The sequence below is a fragment of the Cervus elaphus genome, chromosome 11 (assembly GCF_910594005.1).
Source record: "Cervus elaphus chromosome 11, mCerEla1.1, whole genome shotgun sequence".
Lineage (NCBI taxonomy): Eukaryota > Metazoa > Chordata > Mammalia > Artiodactyla > Cervidae > Cervus > Cervus elaphus.
The window spans coordinates 10,759,279-10,776,625 of record NC_057825.1 but is presented as its reverse complement, the minus strand read 5'-3'; the positions used below and the strand labels follow the sequence as shown (position 1 = coordinate 10,776,625).

The window sequence follows — 17,347 nt, the reverse complement described above, 5'->3', positions numbered from 1 at the left end:
GAGCCTAGCAAGCTACATTCCATGGGTTGCAAAGAGTAGGACATGACAGCACACAAACACATTACTATCAATATCGATCATTTACTGAGGCTTCAGTATGGCTCTTAAAAAATTTGGAAAGAGATTTATTATCCTTCTCTTGCAACTGAAAGAAACAGAGGCTCAGACAAGATAAATCTAGCTCTCTGACTCCACTATGCTGGATTAGTTCACCCTGTGTATGTGTGTGTATTTTTAAATGAAAATAGCTGAACCTCAAAAAAATCTGCCTATTCACAATAAGCACACATATCAAATCATTATGTTATATACATAACTAATACAATGTTATATGTCAATTATATCTCAATTTAAAAAATATATATACACTAAGAAATATATATTAAAAAGTTGCCTATCTTTCCCTTATCTCATTACTTTCAGTGTTTGAAAGAAAAGGAAAATTTATTTTACACATAGTACCAGTGGATGCTAAAGGAGGTGCTTTTATTTCATGATCTCATTTAACCTTAAGGAAAGACATATGATAAACCAGACAGGAAATCTGATATCCACGAGCACCACAGTTTGAGTAAACTAGACTAGAAGTTTGGTATCTATAACAACCATAGTTCTTTACATATGCCATTAGCGACCAACAAACCACTTTTACAAAAATGTTGGCTTTACCTCATTTGTGACTTTTGCGCCAAAAAGCCAACCTGCTCCTCGGGGACTGATTGCCCAAGTATCCACATCTTCAGGATCTGACCAAACCAGATCACAAAATGCTCCTTTATGGGGAATTTCCTGATTCCGTTCAATGGTTCGAATTTGATCCAGTGTTTTGATATCAGGAGATAAACCACCATGAACACACAAAATCTGCTCATCTATTAACTAGCAAAAAAAGATAACAAAGAGTTGAATATATAACAATAAACTCAGTCATACCTAAATTCATCAATGAGTGCTAATGATATCAATATAATTGAGATGGCAATTAGATAAACATATGCAAAGTGTTACTGGCAGAAAAATACTTAAGCTTTTAAAAAGATTTACATAAACTTACAGCTGCTACTGTCAGCATGTCAAAAACTTTGGTACAGTATCTCCAGGCATTAGCATTTCCATATTTGGTTTGGCACTCATCTATGAGAGAAACAGAGTTCTCATTAATGAAGTTCTGAATATGCTGATAAAAATAAAGAATACAAGGGAGTTCCCTGGAGATCCAGTGGTTAGGACTCAGCGCTTTCACTGCCGTGGCCTGGGTTCAATCCCTGGTTGGGGAACTAAGATCCTGCAAGCTGTGAGGCACGGCCAAAAAATACATAAATGAAATAAAATAAATAAAGGATATATCTAACACTAGGACAACAGAACTTATGCTTAAACTAGGATGGCAGGTTATGACACATATTTAGCCCTGGTAGATCCTCCATGTAGAGCCAGGGGACTAGTAGCTAACTGGTCTAGGAAAGTGGTCCTACTTTTCATTCCAAAAGTGGCCCTAAGAAGCAGCTTGAAATCATTGGTCAAATGCTATAATCAAGAAGAGCTAAATATTAATTTCACATAACCCGGAGCAAACGTTTTTGTCTTATCATTAACACTGGGAGTAGTTCCCTGGTGGTCTGGTGGTTGGGACTCCTTGTTTTCACTGCTAAAGGTGCAGTTTTGATCACTGGTCAGAGAACTGGGTCCTACAGGCCATGTGGTGTGGTCAAATAAATAAACAAACTTTAAAAAAATTCTGGGCAATTCCATCAAACACAGTAATGTATTTAACGTGACTACTTTATGCTAGCAGGATAACCAAACACATTAAAGGACCCTTAATCACAAGAACATGGGTAATCCCCCTTTTCAACATTTCTCAGACCTACATTGTCTCTCCTGAGATTTTCTGCAGATTGTGCAACTACACACTTGAGTTCTAGTAAGTACCCTGGTAGTTATCGCTAGGTCTTATATATTCTCAGCTGAACATTCTCTCTGCTATCTACAACAGTTAATAAAGTATATTAATCTCTTCTCTCAGTTAATACCAAGGAAGCCATGCTCTTTGGTTTCTTCCTTAATTTTGCAAAAAAACACATATCACTATTGTCCTAAGTACAGCTGAAAATGATACTGTGGGGTATGGTCAACCCTCATAATTTTCTAAATTATATCTCTACGTGAGGCAGGATCCTTATGTAAACGTCTCAGGAGACATCTCTAACACTGAGCACAGTTTACCAGTAGGAATCGACTTGTCAATTTTTCACCCTAACACATAAGCAAAGCACTTGGTTCATAATAACTGCTAACTACAACCATGTTTATCAAGATGAACTGAAGGCCCAATATAATAGCTATGTGTGGACATTTTTACTTTAAAATCAATATTAAGTTCCATGATGACTAAATCTATCTTCCTCCTGAGGAGCAGATGGGCTTCCTCTTACTAAACAAAACCATTTTATGAGCAGTAGAGCATAGCCTGGGATCAAAAACATTCAGTACTGGATGTTGTGCTGCTACCGTTTTCTTCAGTCAAGGCACCACGATTAAAATGTCCTCTTTCCTCTCCCTTTTATTCCTTTTGCCCCACAGTGGTAATGGTGGTCAGTTTCTGGGGTGTGAGTGTATGCATAATAGTAGTCTTGGACAGCCGGAGTCAGCTGCTTTCACTGAGCTAACATCATAGTATATGTTATCCAAAATACCGATTATTTTTTAAAAGCATCAATCAGTTTTATTCTAAATGGTATTTGGCATTTTGAGAATGTAAATAAGAAGTAACTTGTAGAAAGGAGATAAATATTAGCCATCTAACTTTTCAATTTCTGTTAACAAAGTTATATAAGCAACAAATTCTCAGGGAGTTCCCTGATGGCCTAGTAGTTAGGATTCCAGGCTTTCCCTGCCGTGGCCTGCTTTCAATCCCTGATTGGGGAACTAAGGTTCCCCAAGAAACAAAGGGTGACCATAAATAAATAAACAATAAATTCTCAAAATTTCTCAGTTTAATAACTGACAATGGCTGACAAAATGAGCAGTAAGAGAGTTCAATTTATCTTTACAATGACAGAAGATAATTCAAAATATAAAGTCTAAAACTAAATTGTTATGAGATTAATATTTTTTAATCTCTCAATATTTGCCTTGTGCTCAAAGAAAATTCATATTAATATCTCAAGAGTTCTATCTACCTCTTTCAAAGAGCTCCAAATCTCATCTTTAAAAGCTTTCAATCATACAAAATTTTATAGAAGTAGCTATTTTACTTTTAATGACTTGAGTTCCAGTATTCTCTGGAGGAAGTACACAGATTTACAGTACATCCGTACAGTGTATTACAGTGCAGCTACAAAAACAACATTAATGAAATGAAAAAGCTGATCACAATATTAAAAAACCAAGTATGATCACATTTTAGCTTGATGTGATGTATACATACACAGATATATATACAAACACACACACATACATATGTATATAGAATAGGCTCTTAAACCGAGGGTGCAAAACATTCCTTTTCAGCAGGTTCTAAGGCCCCACCCCAAACGGTCTACAGTGGCACCCAGCAGTCTACAATTTTAACAAGCACCCCAGATAATTCCAATGAGGTAAACTGAAGACTACATTTTGAGGCACTGATCTAGAAAGACATACACCAAAAAGTTAAAAAGGGTTCTCTCAGACTACTATGTATAAAATAATAAGCTACAAGGATATACTGTAAACACAGGCGATATAGCTAATATTTTATAATAACTTTAAAAGGAGTATAATCTATAAAAATATTGAATCACTGTGATGCACACCTGAAAGTAATACTATAAATCAACTATACACTTTAGTAAAAAAAGAAAAAATAGAATGGTTCTCTCTACATAGTCAGATTTTCAACTGATTGAGGGAAAAAATGGAGTTAAAAATGAAAGTGGAGAAAGATTATCTGTATTTTCTAATTTTACTATTAAAAGCACATGTATGATGTATGTGTCGTTTTTTCCCCAAAGAGGAAGGTAAGACAATATTCAGAGTCAGAGAAACAGAAAATCTTACCATAAAATCCATACACCTGTGTTATCTGTCTACTCTCATGATTTCCTCGCAAAAGTGTAATACGATCAGGCCATTTAGCCTTTAGTGCAAGAAGGTAAGTGAAGGTCTCCAAACTATAGTAACCTCGGTCTACAAAATCACCCTGTAAAGTAAAAATTTACAGTTACAAACAATATAATAACAGCAATATTTTAAAAAAATTATACCAAAGTGCACAAACTCAGAGACATGGTACAAAATAACAAAAATGAAGAGTCACACACTGAATTATTTGGAAATTGGGTTTTAACAAAAAATTGAAATGGAAGTAAATAAGCTATTCCTACTAAATGTGCTAGTCTTATGCTGCGGGAGGCTTACAGCAAGCTGCTGTGCAGTTCTCTCAAGGACTTTCCCTATAAAACCACCATTTTTTCAATTCTCTATTACCTACATTAATAAATGTTTGTTAAAAAAAAAAAGGTGAATCAAAAAAAAAAAAACAAAAAAAAATGTGAATCAAAAAACCTTAAATGAATTTCAAAAATATTTTTAACTGTATCAAAAGAGCTGTCAATTTGAAAATAGTTCTTTTTTTTTAGAGCAAATATCATAACAGTGTTCTACACTCAGTTTTGTATTTAACAACTGCATATGATGACATACTATCTACACTTCCCATTTATGTTTTACTTGGGCCAATATTAGACCATAGGGAAACAGCTAAAAGAATAAGAGAGTAACCCAGAAATTTTCAGAAGAAAGGAAAATAACAGGACTCAAAAAAAATTAAACAGTAACATTTTATTCCAAAAGGAAAGCAAGTATCTACCTTAATAGCAAATGTGTAAATGTGTACATTCTTCAATCCAGATTAATAACAGATGAAAATGAATGCTCAAAAAAAAAAGATGACAAAATAACAGTAAATTGAAGATTTATGCTTTAAACCTGAGGTTCCAAGCTATTGTTTTTTTGTTTTTACCTAACCAAAAACTACAAAAAGGCTACAACCCAGTCCTACCTGCACAGCAGTTTACAAGAACAATTATTCTCAACGAAAGGACACAGCAAAATGTAGCAAAGTATTGAATCACCTTTTCACATATTTAAATAGTGATTGTCACATGGCAATGAAAGTATTACATCATCTACATGTAGTAAGATAGATCTCCTCCATTTAAAATAAGTAGTTGAAAAAAAAAAAAAATAAGTAGTTGAAAAAATATAAAATGAAATAAGTAGTTGGTATCACTGGTGTTTACATACCATAAATATGTAGTTTGTGTCAGGAACCTGACCTCCAGTTCTGAATAGTTCACAAAGGTCATAAAACTATAAAAGAAAGGCAATATATGCTGATTACAAATTCCTGTGAAGGAGTAAAATAATGAAACTGAGGCCAAACTGTGTAAAGAAGCGGTGAATTAAGACTTCAAATATGTACATTCATAAAAAGAAATAAAGTGCAAACTAAACTACCAAGCACACAGCTTCCAAGCCTTAAAAAATAAAGCACTAAAATGAAGCTTTCACTTATCACTAAAGTCATTCCTACCTCATCAATGTCATGGCAAACCCCCTCAAATTTCTTTCATACATCTCCCCGTCTATCACTACAGAATTTGAAATCATGTATCAGTTACCTAACTGTCGATAAGCTAACCCAATCATTTTGTCCCACATTCTGCATCTATTTTAAAGAGACAAAAGTTAAGGAAGCAAGTCAATAAGAATTTCTTTCAAAGAATGAGTTTACATGACACTTCATAGTGTCCTACAGAGCAGATCAATCTACCTTCCTATACTCTGCTTTCAGAGATGTGTATCCTTAGGCTCTACAGCTGTGCAGAGTCTTCTCAATAATCAATATATTAAAAAAAAAAAAAGTATATTTCATCATACTCTATTTGCCTAAAAATTTAACTGACAAAAATGTGTGCTTGATAACTTCAGTCAACTAGATTATCCTAATCCTACTTCCTAAGCAAAACATCACAGTTTTTCTGAAAAAGAATTTTGGATTAAGGTATTGACTATACTATACCAACTACTATTCATAATTTCCTTCACGTCTGTCGTTTACATTTGAAAGTAAAATTTACGTAGTAATATTACTTCTCACTTCCCACCTCACATATATGTATGCATGTGTATATCACATATGTATAAACAATCACACACAATATAAGCAGTAAAAAATAAGTATATACATTTATACACACACTCGGTGTATATATGTGTATATGTAATACACACACACACACGTGTGTGTGTGTTACTTTAGCCTAGTAATTCCACTTCTGTGACTATATCCTTAAAGGGGGGGAAAAAAAGGTGTGTAACATAAAGAAAATGCATCATAGCACCATTTCTAATAAGAGAAGAAACAACCTTCATGACCAACATAGGGGAATATTAGTAAGACCCAGACCTCACGCAGTCATAAATAATGATTATAATGGAAACTATGTAGCAAAGTGCAACAGAACACAAAACTAAACCTATAACATAACTATACAATTTTACTATGTAAAATATTGAGTATATACACACAAGTCTGAAAGGAAACACTTAAGAGTTTTATAAAATAGCTGCTTCTTTAAAAGTACTGTAGAAGAGTGAGTGTCCTTAGACTTTACTCCAGATGTCTGCAGCAACATGTTCTTGAATAGAAGCTTTGTAAATTTCCATTTAATTTATATATATTTAATGGATGACCAAAAATTCTGCTTCAGGGACCCATACCTACTCCATACTGAAAGTTTTTCCAAAATTCTTTAATATAATAAAGAGTTACTAAAGTGAGTCAGAAAGAGAAATATAAATATTGTATTCTAACACATATATGTGGAATGTGGAAAACCGGTACTGAAGAATTTACTTAAACAGGGCAGCAATGGAGAAACAGACATAGAGAACAGACTTGTGGACTTGGGGAGAGGGGAGGAGAGGGTGAGATGTATGGAAAGAGTAACATGAAAACTCACATTACCAAAGGTAAAACAGATAGCCAGCGGGAATCGGCTGTATGGCTAAGAAACTCAGACAGGGGCTCTGTATGAACCTAAAGGGGAGGATGGGGAGGGAGATGGAAGGGAGGTTCAAAAGGGAGGGATAGATGTATACCTATGGCTGATTCAGGCTGAGGTTTGACAGAAAACAACAAAATTCTGTAAAGCAATTATCTTTCAATAAAAAAATAAATTAAAAAATATATATACAATAAAGAGTTACTAAAAACATATGGAGACAAGTAACTGTCATACATTACTGGGAGCCCATCTCAGTATTTCACAAATAATTTCTACCGTCTATTGTATGTTTTTCATATCACACACTCTGTATAAGTTTTCTTATTTTAAAACAAAACGAATCCTGAGATGTGGATTTTACCCCATAATTAGAGGCAAGGAAACAGTTGGCCAGCTCAGTAGTTTGGTCCTCAAAGGCTTTTGTTTTTACACTATATGAATCAGTATTAACCATATTAGAATTTTAAAGTGATCATCGCTAATGTTTAAACGTCAGATATGCAGATGACACCACCCTTACGGCAGAAAGCGAAGAAGAACTAAAGAGCCTCTTGATGAAAGTGAAGAGGAGACTGAAAAATTTGGCTTAAAACTCAACATTCAGAAAACTAAAATCATAGCATCCGGTCCCATCACTTCATGGCAAATAGATGGGGAAACAGTGGAAACAGTGGCTGACTTTATTTTTCTGGGCTCCAAAATCACTGCTGATTATGATTGCAGCCATGAAATTAAAAGACACTTACTCCTGGGAAGGAAAGTCATGACCAACCTAGACAGCATATTAAAACAGCAGACACATTACACTGCCAACAAAGGTCCATCTAGTCAAAGTTATGGTTTATACAGTAGTCATGTATGGATGTGAGAGTTGGACTATAAAGAAAGCTGAGTGCAGAAGAATTGATGCGTTTGAACTGTGGTGTTGGAGAAGACTTTTGAGAGTCCCTTGGACTGCAAGGAGATCCAACCAGTCCATCCTAAAGGAAATCAGTCCTGGGTGTCCATTAGAAGGACTGATGTTGAAGCTGAAACTCCAACACTTTGGCCACCTGATACGAAGAGCTGACTCATTTGAAAAGACCCTGATGCTGGGAAAGATTGAGGGCGGGAGGAGAAGGGGACGACAGAAGATGAGATGGTTGGATGGCATCGCCGACTCAATGGACATGAGTTTGAGTAGACTCTGGGAGTTGGTGATGGACAGGGAGGCCTGGTGTGCTGCAGTCCATGGGGTCACAAAGAGTCAGACACGACTGAGCGACTGAACTGAGGTGAACTGAAATTCATTTTAAAAATCAGGGAGGGATGAATTAGGAGTTTGGGATTAACATATACATACTACTTTAAATGAAATAAACAGTAAGGACCTACTGTATAGCACAGAGAACTCTACTCAATATTCTGTAATAACCTATATGGAAAAAGAATGCATATATGTATATGTATAACTGAATCACTTTGCTGTACATCTGAAACATAACATTGTAAATCAACAATACCCCAAAATAAAAAATTAAAGAAAATCAATAACTCACCAAGTAATAATATACACATATTTTTAATGAAAAATAAACTGTTTTCCAAAGTAAAACAAAACAAATTTATGAGAAGACTGGCACTGTTTTACATTTTTGCAAGTCTCTTTAATGACTGGCAAAAAAGAGCACAGCTTGGGTTCTCATAGCCTACCTCTACAGCCAATCTGAATATTCAGTCCTGAATATTCATTGGAAGGACTGACGCTGAAGCTGAAACTCCAATACTGTGGTCACCTGATGCGAAGAACTGACTCATTTGAAAAGACCCTGATGCTGGAAAAAACTGAAGGTGGGAGGAGAAGGGGACGACAGAGGATGAGATGGTTGGATGGCATCACCAACTCAATGGACATGAGTTTGAGTAAACTCCGGGAGTTGGTGATGGACAGGGAGGTCTCGTGTGCTGCAGTCCATGGGGCTGCAAAGAGTCAGACACGACTGAGCGACTGAACTGAACTGAACTGAACAGCCAACCTGTTGGGATATGCTGTTTAAAGTATACAAAGAAAATCCAGCTTCATACAGGTATGTGTTACAAAAGGGAGCAGAATTTTAATAACCTTTAGAGATAATGGTGCATATTTTTCTTCTAAAACATCAAAACTGGACAACTGGTCTCTTCTCAAACTGTGTTAGATAGGTTGGTCTAACACTTTGAGTGGGTAATACACTCTGGTTATTTGAAAATGAAAAATAGTATTTCCTTATAATCATTAAAAAAATATTTGTTAATATTATCACTCATCTCATCAGAAAAGTCTTTTGGGTACCAGAAGCTAGGAGCTTCATGGTGGTGAATTCAAATTTTCTAAAAGTCCAATTATTTTCTTGAAAACTCAAATTCTGGCATCAGCAACAAATACTATCAATTGTTCCTCTTAAAGTGACTGGCTCACTTCACTTACTTTTGCAAAATAGTTGCCAAATACTCATAGTTTGTCATTCATTCTCTCAAGTAAAAATAGCATTCCATTAAAAAGAAAAAAAAGAGGCTATTTCAGATGGAGATACAAAACTGCAAAAGTAATCTTCTTTTGAGAAAACCATTTTTCTTTGACATGCAGTAGATGTGCTTTATGCATACTTTCTATTTCATCACAGGGGCTGTTCAAAAGATATATCTACTCAATGGTTAAGAGCTACTATTAATTAATATTACTAGTTCATCAAGGACATTCTTAAATGATACTGGTATTTTATTTTACTGTAAATGCACGCATGCTGGTGAAGAATACAAGGACAACCAGCATAGGCGTGGTGACACTCCCTTGATCAGGGAGGCACCAGCAGTTTTACCTTCAGTTGATTCTGTGCCATCTTACAGACCCTCAAAGGTCCACATATAAAGAACTGAAGAGCTAGCTGAAGTGGCTTCTTAAACAGCTATTATGTACCCAGGCAGGACTTAAACCACGCTCTGTCTGACACTGAACTCTACAACCTCCTCACTATACTGTTTCAATGCTTCCTGGCACTGTATGCGTGCCAACACTTTCTATCAGCTTATTTATAGTCATAATCCACTCCTGCGATTCCAGAACTGGCCCAAGGGGAAGACAACTGTACAAGTCCCAAAAGACACATCTTATATTTGACTTTAGTCTACAGACATTTAGAAGCTTCTCAAGTCCTATGCTTTCGATGAGCAATTGTTTTAAAGGGTCAAGTACAAGAGAAACACTGTTCAGTTTGGTGGCAGTCTTAACATGGACTGGGAGTTCCCTGGTGGCCTAGTGGTTAGGATTCTGAGCCTTCACTGATGGGGCCCAGATTCAAATACCAGTCAGGGAAGTGACAGCAGGTGGGTGAGCAAACTGTGCAGGCAAAAATAATAACAACAATAATATGGGCTACTGGGCACCTATATGAGTTTCAAATCTCAGCTCTGTCCCTTAGTAGCTATGTGAATTTAGGCTAATTCCTCAATTTTTCAGTCTCAGTCCTTCTCCACAAAATGATCCAATTTCATGGAACACTTAAACAAAGAAAAAACTGACATGGAATTTATGAGAAAGCACTTTATTCATCTCAAAACACAAGATAAATGAAAACAACAGTTGTACATTTGACTGAAGGTATATATATTACGGAAGCGTAAATTTATTAATTTTAGTAGTATGAAGTTGTCTCTAACTTCCTGACCTTTGATCCTGACTGTAATTCATATACTGGAAAGTCCTTGGGGAATTTCCTGGTGGTCCAGTGGTTAGGACTCTGCACTTTCACAGCTGACTGAATCTGAGGGCACAGATTTAATCTCTGGTCTGGAACTAAGATCCCATGACCTACACAGTGCAGCCAAACACAGGCAACCCTTCAATTTTAATATTATAATCAAAGGAAAACACTGCTTGGTTTATTCCAACTTTTACAAATATGTTAAAGGCACTTCCTATATTAATATCCTTTATGTTAGCAAAATAGAAATGTTTATTATACTTTAGGAGAGAAGTTAACATGGAAACCAAAAAATACACTCCTAATGGTTTACTTTAGAGAACTAGAATTTTAACAGATCAAATATGACATAATGGGGTTTCTATTTAGAAGCTGAAAACATGCAGATGTCATTTACTATAACGTCAAACATTCAGAGAACAGACTGAAAAACCCAACTCAATCACAAATAATCTACACACCTTTCTGCTCCTTTAGGCAGTCATAGTTAAGGTCATGTTGGCATTCATAAATCCAATGTTGGTCACAATATATTATTATTATAATCATATATTATATTATGTCACAATATATTATATTAGCCCCAACTCCACTGCATGCATGGAGCAGGCTATGAGTATTTTGTTCAGCTTTCATTACCCAGGAAAAAATTTTAAAAACTCCACAAATACACAGTTTCCTAATCAGGCTAAACACTGACAGTAAGAGTCTAAAAATGAGGTGTACCCCTCCTGTCAATGCTCTGAAACTCTTAAAAACAAACAAAATGCCAGCAGATGAAAAGGTGAACTGCCTTTCTCATTTCGTTCTAGCACAGAATTGCTGTGAAATCATGCACCAATAGTTTTTCTGAACAGTTATTCTCATTCCCACTAAGGAAATGATGAATTTTCAATAAAATAAGACATTAAGTGAACAGAATGAATACAACAGCAATGCGTAGAATGAATAGAAAATTAGGCCCAAAACCAAAGCATCTCCTATCAACCATAATAGCTATGAGCAGTCTGTAGTTATTTCCTATCTCCTCCTGTCCACAGAAAAATAATACTTCACTCAGCTCACTTCCTAAGTGTGATTTCAACAAAGTGCATGAATAATTTGACTACTGCTTTTATTCAGTTTAACAGTAACCAGGAATCATTAGTATCACACAGACTGAGGCATCCTAACCAACCACTAGCTGCTCCTTTTTTTTTTTTTCCAAATATTTTATAGCACAAGTGGAAACACACATGGACTATGGACAGACAGTACAAAAGCTAAAACTCTCCTCATGAAATTTTACCTGTCCATGTATGTCTCCACACACTGTTACTGGTGTTGATACTGGCTGGACATTTGACTCTTCCAACAGGAGATCACAAACGTAGTCACATAGCCGCTGTAAGACAAGAAAATAAAATGCAACCTTTTATTACAACATTAAAGCTGAAGACCAAGTGCAAAAATGACAAGAACTAACATATAATAATTCAACATTAAGATCATGGCATCTGGTCCATCACTTCATGGCAAATAGATGGGGAAACAATGGAAACAGTGAAAGACTTTATTTTCCTGGGCTCCAAAATCACTGCAGATAGTGACTGCAGCCATGAAATTAAAAGACGCTTGCTCCTTGGAAGAAAAGCTATGACAACCCTAGACAGCGTATTAAAAAGCAGAGACATTACTCTGCTGACAAAGGTCCGTATAGTCAAAGCTATGGTTTTTCCAGTAGTCATGTATGGATGTGAGAACTGGATCATAAAAAAGCTGAGCAGCAAAGAACTGATGCTTTTGAACTGTTGTGCGGAACAAGACTCTTGGGAGTTCCTTGGACTGCAAGGAGATCAAACCAGTCAATCCTAAAGGAAATCAATCCTGAATATTCACTGGAGGGACTGATGCTGAAGCTGAAGGTCCAACACTTTGGCCACCTGATGTAAAGGGCTGACTTATTTTAGAAAAGTCCCTGATGTTGGGAAAGACTGAAGGCAGGAGAAGGGGACAACAGAAGACAAAATGGTTGGATGGCATCACCAACTCAATGGACATGAGTTTGAGCAAGTTCCAGGAGATGGTGAAGGACAGGGAAGCCTGGCGTACTGTAGTCTATGGGATCACAAAGAATCAGACATGACTGAACAACTGAACAAAATGTATGTATTATTTCACAGAAAAGCAAACTACTCTATGATGACTCTGGGATTTGATCTGTCAGCTTTCACCTTCCTCTCACAATGCCTATTCCAAAATGCAAACTCCCTGGCTACACAGGTTCAGTTCAGTTCAGTTCAATTGCTCAGCTACACAGGTAACAGGTTCTAGAAGACAGACAGCTTTGCAAGGAACTGTCAACTGATGTTTTTCACACACACACACAAAAAGTAAAAGTCAATCATTCTAAAAGGAAAAGGTCTTTATCTGCTAATTTTTTAAGTAAATTACAAACCATGCACTTAGCAAATATGATCCAGCAACTGCACTCTTGGCAATGAAAATTTATGATCACATAAAAAACTGTACACAGAAGTCCACAGAAGTTTAATTCATGACAGCCAAAAACTGGAAATAAATCAGATGTCCTTCAACAGTGACTAGTTAAGTTATAGTACATTCACACAATGGAATACTATTCAGAAATAGAAGGAAACAAACTATTGACACATGACAATCTGGATAAATTTCAAGGGAATTATGCTCAGTTGGGGGGGAACCCTACCCCACAGTGTTACATACTGTATGACTCCATTTATATAACATTCTTGAAATTAAAAAATGTACAGAAACAGAGACCAAACTGGTTGACTGCCAAGGGTCTAGCAGTTAGGAGCAACAGGAGAGAAATAGGTACCGTTATAAAAACAACAACATGTGGACTCCTTGGGGTGATGGAACTGTGTCTTAAATGTGGTATTGGATACATAAGACTACAGATATAATAAGACTGCAAAGAACTAAATACATAAATAAGTACAAGTAAAACTGGAGAACAAGATCATGGGGTGTATCAATGTCAATATCTTGGTTGTGATATCTGTTCTACAAGATGTTACTACCAGGGAAAACTGGATAAAGGGAGACCTCCCTGGTGGTCCAAGGGCTGGGACTCTGAGCTCCCAATGCACAGTGCAGGTGCCCGGGTTCAATTCCTGGTCAGGGAACTGGATCCCACATGCTGCAACTGAGAGTTCACATGCCACAACTAAAAACCGCACAGCCAAATATATAAATAATTTTTTTAAAAAACCCCAAAACTGGAAACAGAGTACAAGGGATCTTTTGGTGTTATTTCTGAAAAATGCATATAAATCTATGATTATTTCAAAATAAAAAGGTTAACTAGAATTAACTATAAAATATAAATCTAAAATTAAAGAATCACTCTACCTTTCAAAAAGAGCTCTAAATGTTAAAAATATTTGTCCTCTGAAAGTACTCAAACCAAAAGATTTCACAGAAGGAAAACAATTCTCACAATAGTTCTCTGGAGAAGGAAGGGTACAGTCTGCTGTGTAAAGAGAACTGGACGGGAAACCTCCTTCCATCTGAGACAAGTTATACTAGTCAGAGGCTGTATTAAAATTAAAATCTCATAAAATTAGATTTTAAGAAGGTCAGCCAAGAAAGGACAAATTAAACTACACAAGCATAATGAAATGATTCTTAACATTAATTATGGAATCTAAATGCCAAAACTTACTTAAATATAGCAGAGACACACTTTAACAGTTATAGCCACAATACTGTATACACAGGTAAGCACCAGAGAGCGGCCACAATGGAAGGAGGGAGGAGGAGTAAGAAAAGAGGCCCCCCAAAAGAAAATGAGGGGGAACCAAGCTGTTTAGAAATGTTCAAAATAAAGAGTCATTCTTATTCCTAGGATAAGTTCTGACCTTCAAATAGCACCTCAAAGGAAAGATCTTCCTTTTGGCCTGGAGTCCTTCTGGCCCTAGAGTAGCGAGCTCTTTCTTGTGCTGAATTTCCTACAAACCTCACAGGCTTCAATAAACAGTCCTTGGTCCTGACATAAAATCCATTCATTATTCATAACAGGAAAAGATACTGATGAAAAGTCCTTCAGTTTCATTTTACATTTGTTTAAAAAAAAAAAATCAGCTTTTTCCTCCCCATGTAGGGAAAATCTCAGTTCTTCCCTACTGCGTGAATCTGTCTTATATGTCTCCTTTACTAGTTACTCAGAACACTCATATTTCTGACACTTCTGGTCACCAAATGTATGGAGGTTTTTCCCTCCCTACAATACGCAATTCTCTGTAACATCAGCTGGGTCTCCTACCATTTAACTCAACTCTGACACTATTTACTAGAGAGAGTGTCAGATCTCTCAGATTAAGAGCTCAGTCCCACAAGACCGCCCCCTCAACTCCCCCACCAACTTACACACACACTTCAGACACCAGCTGCAAGCCCAGGTTATATCAACTGCACTTTTAACCAATCAGCTATAGATCAGAGGTTCCGAAGACCTCTTCCGTGAGTTTGAATATTTGCTAGAGCAGCTCGCAGAACTCAGGGAAGCACTTGCATTCATTAGCTTATTAAAGGACGAGATACAAGGATACAAATGAGCATCTAGATGGAAGAGATGTGTAGGGCAAGGTATAGGGAAAAGATGGAAACAACTGATCTTTTCACTATCACCATAGTTTTGCCTTCACTAGAATGCCATGTAGTTGGAATTGTACCTATGTTGCCTTTTCGGGTTGGCATCTTTCACAGAGTAATATGCAATTAAGCTTCCTTCCTGTCTTTTCATGGCTTGATCATTTCTTCTTAGAGCTGATTAACATTCCATTGTCTCAACGTACCAGTGTAACCATTCATCTACTGAATGATACCTTGGTTGTTATCAAATTTGGGCAATTATGAATAATTATGGGCAATTATGAATGTGTATTATGAATAAACATCTGTGTATAGGTTTTGTGGTGGACATGTTCAGTCCATTTGGATAAACAACAAGGAGCAAGACTGCTACAACATATGGTAAGGGTGTTGAACCTGGTAAAGTGAAAGTAAAACTCACTCAGTTGCGTCTGACTCTTTGTGACCCCATGGACTTTTCCATGGAATTTTCCAGGCCAGAATACTGGAGTGGGTAGCCTTTCCCTTCTCTAGGGGATCTTCCCAACCCAGGAGTCGAACTCAGGCCTCCTGCATTGCAGGTGGATTCTTTCCCAGCTGAGCTACCAGCGAAGCCCAAGAATACAGGAGTGGATAGCCTATCCCTTCTCCAGCAGATCTTCCCAACTCAGGTATCAAACAGGGGTCTCCTGCATTGCAGGCAGATTCTTTACCAACTGAGCTATCAGGGAAGCCCAACTGAAAAAGATCTTCCAGAGTGGCTCCTCAAGTCTACATCCCCATCAGCAACGAGTGACAGCTTCTGCTTCTGCCAGTGCGGTCAGCGTCACAAGTGTGAAGGAGTGTGACCCTGGTATTTTAATCTGCATTTCCCTAATGACATATGATATTGAGCTATTGAGCACCTTTCCATATGCTTATCTGTCTTCTATATGTTTTCTTTGGTGAGGTACCTGTTCAGGTCTTTGGCCCATTTTTAATAAGGTTTAATAGGGTTGTTTGTTTTCGTACTGTTGAATTTATCAAATAAATCTTTCACAAATATATTCTCCCAGTTCGTGGTTCACCTTCTCATTCTCTTGACAGTGTCTTTTGCAAACCAAAGTTTTAATTTTAGAAAGCCCAGTGCTTCTCAATTATGTTTTCGTAAGTACAATGTTTTGATTTGTTTGGGTTTGGTTTGAGTGATGAGGAACCATGAATCTGAGGGGTCTTTTTAACAACTTCATTGAGATACAAATCACATATCATAAAATTTGCCCCTTTACCGTGTAAAATTCAATGGTTTTTAGCATATTCGCTGTTGAGCAACCATCATCATAATCAATTTTAAACATTCTGATCACCCCAAAAAGATCACTAATGTACTCATTAGCATGCATCTGCCAATTCCCATAACCTCACCCCACAGCCATAGACAATAATTCATCTGCTGTGTCTTTGGATTTGTTCATTCTGGACATCTGGAAATGGGGCCTTTTGTGACTGGCTTCTTTCACTTAATATATGTTTTTAAAGTTCAGCCACATTGTAACATGCATTATTTCTTTTTTTTTTTTTTGCATTATTTCTTTATTCTTTTTTATAGCTGAATAATATTCCGTTGTATGTGTTTATCACATTTTGCTTATCTATCCACCAGTTGCTGGACATGTGGGTTGTTGCCACTATTTGGCTGTAAGAGCTTGATTTTGACACAATAAGTCTGTGATGCCCGTCAGACTTCAAGGTGCCTGAGACATGCTTTATACAGCTGATCAAATGAGTCCTGTTTTCAAGGGAAAGTATCCAAACTAGAGAGACCAGTCTGGAGACTGTCAGAAAATATACAGTCCAAGTCATGAGACTAGAAGAGACAACTAACATGGCTGCTTATAAACAGAGAAAAGGGTAAGTTCAAAAAAAACATGAGTCCTAATACTTCCCACAGAAGTTGGGGGGCGGGGGAGGGGGAACCAGCAAAAGAGACTGCTTGAT

General features: G+C 36.7%; 1 protein-coding gene across 1 annotated transcript in view; it reads right to left on the bottom strand.

Moving 5' to 3' along the window:
* The window catches only part of PPP6C (protein phosphatase 6 catalytic subunit), a 37,616-nt gene that overhangs the window by 3,141 nt on the left and 17,128 nt on the right, over nt 1-17,347 (bottom strand). Inside the window, exons 2-6 of the mRNA XM_043916860.1 lie at nt 12,063-12,158; nt 5,290-5,355; nt 4,042-4,183; nt 1,055-1,134; nt 670-879 (exon numbers count right to left, since the gene is read on the bottom strand). Of these exons, the coding sequence (XP_043772795.1) occupies nt 670-879; nt 1,055-1,134; nt 4,042-4,183; nt 5,290-5,355; nt 12,063-12,158 (594 nt within the window). The remainder of the gene's footprint in view (nt 1-669; nt 880-1,054; nt 1,135-4,041; nt 4,184-5,289; nt 5,356-12,062; nt 12,159-17,347) is intronic.